The sequence below is a fragment of the Anas acuta genome, chromosome 5 (genome assembly GCF_963932015.1).
Source record: "Anas acuta chromosome 5, bAnaAcu1.1, whole genome shotgun sequence".
Lineage (NCBI taxonomy): Eukaryota > Metazoa > Chordata > Aves > Anseriformes > Anatidae > Anas > Anas acuta.
Window position 1 is genome coordinate 60,469,550 of NC_088983.1, and position 5,791 is coordinate 60,475,340.

The following is a 5,791-nucleotide window of genomic DNA, read 5'->3' on the forward strand; positions in this document are numbered from 1 at the left end:
ATAGACATCCAAACGATGTGTGTATGGCAAGGGAAGGAAGAAAGGCTCGCGTGAAACTCTGTACTCTATATATTAAAGAGCTAAATGATTTTCATATTCTTTTTATTATTAAATTATATTTTCTCTTCCAAAGTAAAGTGATTTCTTCAGGCGGTGTTATTAAAAATAACAGCTTAGTGTTATAACCAGGTGCCAATCATTCAAAATCTTTTTTTTTTTCTAGTGAAAGTTATAAAGGACTACAAATTACCCTCCCTGCAGTTTATTTTCCCCATCCTTATTATAAACTGAAAAAAAGAAGCAACCCATCTCCTATTGTATAAAGGATTTCAAACCATCTTTTCCCAACAGCTGTTGTAGGACTTCAGATGGATAGTGATTAATGCTGCTACAAAAGTGAGCGATTTCTGTTCTTAGCCCTGTCAACACTAGCATCTCTAGACAAAATCATTGTTTAAAGCTCTAGCACATCACAAAACAGTGCTGATATTGGTATTTTACAACTACTGCAACATCCAATAATTCACATGTAATCTTATAGTTAAAAATTCAAGACTAGGGTGCTAACTGAAGAAGCCACTAAGAGGAATTTTCCTTTTCTGGCATGAAATAAAGGGAAGGGTAGTTTAGATAACATATAGTACAGATTGGGCAGGAACAAAAAGAATTTATTTCTTCATCCAGTATTTTATACACTTTACAAAAACCAGGATTCTCACTGTGCCCATAAAAACATTATCCATGGCAACTGAAAGCAACTACTACTTTTGTCATCTAACAGGGTCTTTTTAAAATCATAATACAAAGATTTGTGCTGTAGCAGTCCTCCACTTCGCACTGTAACAATAAGGCTTACTGTACTTTAAATACGAAGCTGTTACATCTGCAGTTATGAACCACTAGCTTTAACAAACATCATCTTATAATTGCTTTTTGCTTCTTTTTTGTTTTCTGGAACCTCAGCTTCATCATGCTTCTCAGCAGCTTGCAGCTCCTCTGCAGACTCGTCTTGCTCTGACTCAGAGCCACTTTCGGAGTCGTCTGAACTCTCGTGTTCAGAGGAGTGTCCAGCTGCCTCTTCTTCACCCTCCTGAAACTAGAAGTTCAGATTATGAGACAGAGAAACCTTAGTTTCCTGGCAACTCCATCGCGGCTCTTAGATGTGCCCAGTGAGAACGTTGTGCTAAAAGGCTCCTTTCCTATCAGTTCTGAAGCGGGCTAGCTTGCTACCCACAGGTCTTTGATATACAAATTATTAGACAGAAAGGAACCCCACAGGACTGCTTAACAGGACTGACTGCAATAGCCAAAGATTCTTCGGCCACTTTCCTATTTAGTTACAGCAGAAACCCTAAAGACTGCATTAAATGAGCTTGAAAAGTTTCAGTTTCCATCGCTTCAGTGATTCTTTACTTTTGTGCATAGGGTACACGACACTTAAATGCTTGTCAGGGAATGAGACATGCTGACACTAACTGATAGATCATCAAGACTTCTGATGATTAGTCATGACTGATCTTTGAAAATAAATTTAGCACAGCATTACAAAGCAGCGTTAGGAGTGCTGAAGTAATCCAATGCTACTGCTAAAAGGAATGATCCAAAAGTTGAATTTTGTTCATGCACCTAAGGAGCAATGCGTCCATGTTTGAATATTAAGAACTCGAAGCATGAGTTGTTTTACTCTCTCTGAAAACATTATCCATGTTTTCATGCCATAATAGGTGCCAACAGGAGGAAAAAAAAAAAGACATGTCAACTGGCAAATAAGGACAGCTTCCTAATAACCCAATGTGCTTGTTCCTTTTTTTTTTTGGTCACATTCCTCTTTCTACTCATCCCTATGCAATCGCTTGCAAGTACAAGACCAGGTGGGTGTCACCCCACGGAAGGCCACATTTCCCTCATCTGACCCCTCTATTTCTGTTTAGTTTTCAGGGCCATGGGGAGGTATGCACCTCACAGCAGCAAGAAGCCAAAATAGATTAATTAGCTCTCTGTGACAATGCAGATGGTTACGCACACTCCCTCCTTTTGTGTGTTCCGTGACAACACTCATTTGATATATTTGCAACTTTGTCCTAATCGGTCTTGCCTACCATGGAGTACGTCATCGCACTGCTCAGAACAATGGAAAGCATCCATCATTTCCAGGCACCTACACGGCTGCAACAGCGCACACAAATAAGGGTCAAGTGACTCCAGCCAGTTTCTCGTTTAACCCAAACTGTGCAAGTTCAACACCATGCATGGTTATCAGGTTTTTAACCCATGGCTCATCTTGTCTTCCTGAAGCGACAGCTAAATCATTAGAGAAATAATTAAACTTACTACCTCACTGAAACCAAGTCCACAATGGCGCCGGTTTCGTCCAGACATGGTGCTGTCCATGCTCTGTTGGTACTGCGACTCCAGTTCTTCATTCATTTTCTTGTCTTCTTCCCCTGCATGTCCAGTGTACTTTGGTTATGGTTCATTCAAATTAACAAAGACATCAAATTACACAAAGTCACCAGGTTTTTCAAAGCTTATCACAATATAGGTGAAAAAGTTTAGATTTAGCCACCTTCCTTAGAAACTACCAGATTACTGTACAAAAATGTGTTAGTTACAAACTGCAATTAGTACATTGCATTAGCAATTAGACCATTACCACGCTTGTTTATCGAGCTGCATCTGAAATTATTTCATGCAGCCTGAACTATCAGGAGCAGTTACTTTTTACTCTTGCCCACCTTTAGGAATTAGCAGGAAAACTGATCTAATTAACAGAACACGAGCTACTACTTCTACACGCCCTTTACTACCATTTGCTTGTGTAAGTAAATCAAGGAGCACTTCTACTGGGGGGAAAAATATGATCCGAAATAGTTGAGTATCCTCTGTTCTTGTGAAAAGTTGAAACCTCTAAATCTTCCCCCCAAAAAGGCCTACAACACTAGTTTTTAACCTGTATCACTGTAAACCACGGATGTATTACAAACTTTTCCTTGTTTAGACGGTAGAGTCATCTGTTACTCTAGAAGGAGGAAAACCTTATGTTGGAACAGGAAGTAAAGTGTTAAGAAAATAGCTGCCATGATTTTTTTTTTGTGGAAAAGCAGCACTTCTTGCTAATAACAGTGCAGTTCTGAGTATTTATGATTCCTTAAGAAGCAGCATCCTAGGAAATTCAGGTCCCAGGAGGTGATTCACAGTCACTCTGCAGGCTAATAGCAGAGCCTGGAAACAATCCCCAGGCTTCCTTTGGTGTTTTGGCCTGCACATCACTTTTCATCAACTGAAAAATGACTTGTGGGGCGTATCAGGTACCAATAAGCTTTCTGAACCTCTTGACGGTTGCTCTTCTATACAGCTTTATTACAGCTTCTGTCAGACTTTCCAGCCCAGCTTCGTTTCGGTGTACTTTGAGCGAGTCTGATAAGGAGCTATATGTTACATAACATCAAGTCAGTGCTAATTCCAAGATGACCTTGCATATCCTCCCTTCTTCTATTTTGTGCTTTAAGGCAGAGATATTTCCATTCAGTGGGTAATCAGGTTGGAGGAGAAATCAACCCTGTTTTTCTGTTGTTCTCTCCCCCCAACACACACACTGAGTTAGGGGTGTGGATATCCACACCTGGCAGCACGGAAGCAGCGTGATGCTGCTGGGTACTAAAAGCAGGAATATTTCACTTTCTTATTGTGATAAGAAACTACAACAAGGACCCGTAGAGCCTGGCTTACATGCGTTTCCCTGACCACCAGGTCCTTTATTGACCCTGGCCTTCAGAAGGCCAAAAAACCCGAGGAATCCCCAACTGTGCAGCCGGCTCTGCCCTCACCCCCAGCCCCAAACCTGCCCCTGTGGCACTGACCTGTCCTGAAGTGCGATGTGGAGCGGTGGTCCCCGATGACGAGGCGCCCGGTGTGCTCCTTCTGCGGACAGACCGCGCGGGGGGGCTGGGGGCGCTGCCAGGCACCGCCAGCCCTGCCCAATCTCATTTTTTATTTTTTATTTTTTTATTTTATTTTTTTGCCGGCCTCACCTTGGCGGCGCCCATCAGCCGCAGGAACTTCTGCTTGCGCTCCTCGTTGCCCAGGTCGGCCGCCTCCCAGCTGCTGGAGCCCTGCGGGGGGGAGCACAGGCTGGTTGCGCCCACCCCAGCCCAACCCCATCCCGATCCCAGTCCCAATCCCGCCCCCGCTCCCCGTTACATCGGGCGAGGCCGCTCGCTTGAGGCCGTGCTGAGGCTGCGAGTCCCGCGCCGAGCTCATGGCCGCGGCCGCCGCCACCGCCGCCTTCCTGAGGGAGCCGCTCCGCACCCACCCCGCCGGGTCGCGGCCGCGCGGGGGGAGCTGGGAAATGTAGTTCTCCGCGCTACCCGCACTGCGCGGAGCCTGGTAGGAAGGACTACAACCCCCAGAAGCCTCCGCGGCGGCGGGGACGGCCCCGCGCGCTGATTGGCGGAGGGGATGCGAGGCGGGACGGTGGTGCCCGGCTCTGAGGCGCGGCGCCCCGCCCCCCGCTCTGGGACCGCCTCAGGCGCCGCCTCAGCGCCTCAGCCCGCTGTTACACGCCCCCCTCGGCTTTAATAGCCAGATGGCTCGCCCAGAGCTGTGGCAGAGCAGCCAGAGTTAAAGCTGTTGGGTTACAGCTTCTCGACACTAGGCTGAAACAAACCGCCCCGGCTGAGAGCAGCCGTGAATGTGCTCAGCCCCGCTGTAGCCTCCCTCACGCCCGGTGCAAAACGAGTGCTTGCGATTTTCCTGTGCAGCGTCTTGTTTCAGTAGGTTCAGCCACAAACTTTTCATCTACCCTCAAATACCCTCAAATGCGTACCTGTACCTTCAGATCTCCTCACACGCATACAGCACAGGGGGTCGGGACGCGCCCCTCACCCACCGCCCTGCTCAGCAGTTGGGGTGAGCCTGGACTTATTTTTGACTTGCAGAGATCTGAGCTGAGTTTCATTGCATCTAATTGTCTTCAGCAGTTTGTTTTTGCTTGGTTTCTTCTATTCCCGAGTTGTGATTCACACTTTTGTTGTTTTTCTTTGTCACCGCAACAGTGAAACATTTCAGGCTTGAGGCAGTAAGTCTGCCCCCTCAGCCCTCTATCTATCTCTGTGCTAGATCAAGGAAATTTGGGGATTTTGAAGGTTAGAAACAAGGCAGGATGAAGTAGGCTATGACTGCAAACACCACGTGCAGTCACCTGCAGGGCAAAGGGATGTGGACCACACTGTAGAGACTGACTACAGGTGAAGAGCCTGTAACACGCGGTGTAAAGATGCTGACGGACAACTTATCTCATAAAGGGTGCTCAATTCCTTGCAAGTGGATGAAAAGTTCCTACAGAAGCCTATAGGGCTTCTACATTTAGGCTTCTGCTCTGAACTCTCTGTGAGAGGATTCTCTATGCTTAGACGATGACCTGCTCTCAGTTCAGATGGTCTTTATGAATATCTTCTTTGCAGAGGAGGAAAAATAGAGGAGGTTAAAAATGTGTCATTACAATGCACTGTTTGTCCCTTTGTTTGAGTATGGCATTTAAAATATTTGGTCGTTTTGATATTTTTTAACATCTTTCCTGAGCCTTGTTACTCAGATGTCACCCATCATTCCTTTGTAGGACTGAAGTACAGTGAAAGAAGAGTTGATAAGAACATATTCTGGAAGATGGAGCACCAAAACTCAGCAGATCTAGTAACATAGAGAAGTGCTGATAGAGCCCTGCCACTCCTGGGTAGGTAGATTTAGTTACAGATATTTGTAGATTGTCATTATTTTCAATTTTTTTTTTTAA

At 45.5% G+C, this 5,791-nt stretch overlaps 1 protein-coding gene across 1 annotated transcript; it reads right to left on the reverse strand.

Annotated features, from left to right (window-relative positions):
* Positions 1-647: 647 nt before the first annotated feature.
* On the reverse strand, positions 648-4,360 carry C5H11orf58 (chromosome 5 C11orf58 homolog). Its single transcript, XM_068685213.1, has 5 exons — positions 4,201-4,360; positions 4,032-4,112; positions 3,861-3,921; positions 2,335-2,444; positions 648-1,096 (listed from the first exon to the last, which is right to left on the reverse strand). The coding sequence occupies exons 1-5, from the start codon at positions 4,258-4,260 to the stop codon at positions 890-892; spliced, it is 519 nt and encodes a 172-aa protein (XP_068541314.1). The 5' UTR covers positions 4,261-4,360; the 3' UTR covers positions 648-889.
* Between the last annotated feature and the right edge of the window lie 1,431 nt (positions 4,361-5,791).

Bases quoted from the DNA above. Each gene is read 5' to 3' on its own strand.
- C5H11orf58 (XM_068685213.1), bottom strand. From the start codon at position 4,260: ATGAGCTCGGCGCGGGACTCGCAGCCTCAGCACGGCCTCAAGCGAGCG. The intron at 4,113-4,200 runs GTAACGGGGAGC...TCCCCCCCGCAG, and splicing joins AGCGAGCGGCCTCGCCCGAT to GGCTCCAGCAGCTGGGAGGC. The intron at 1,097-2,334 runs GTAGTAAGTTTA...CTGAACTTCTAG, and splicing joins GTGGACTTGGTTTCAGTGAG to TTTCAGGAGGGTGAAGAAGA.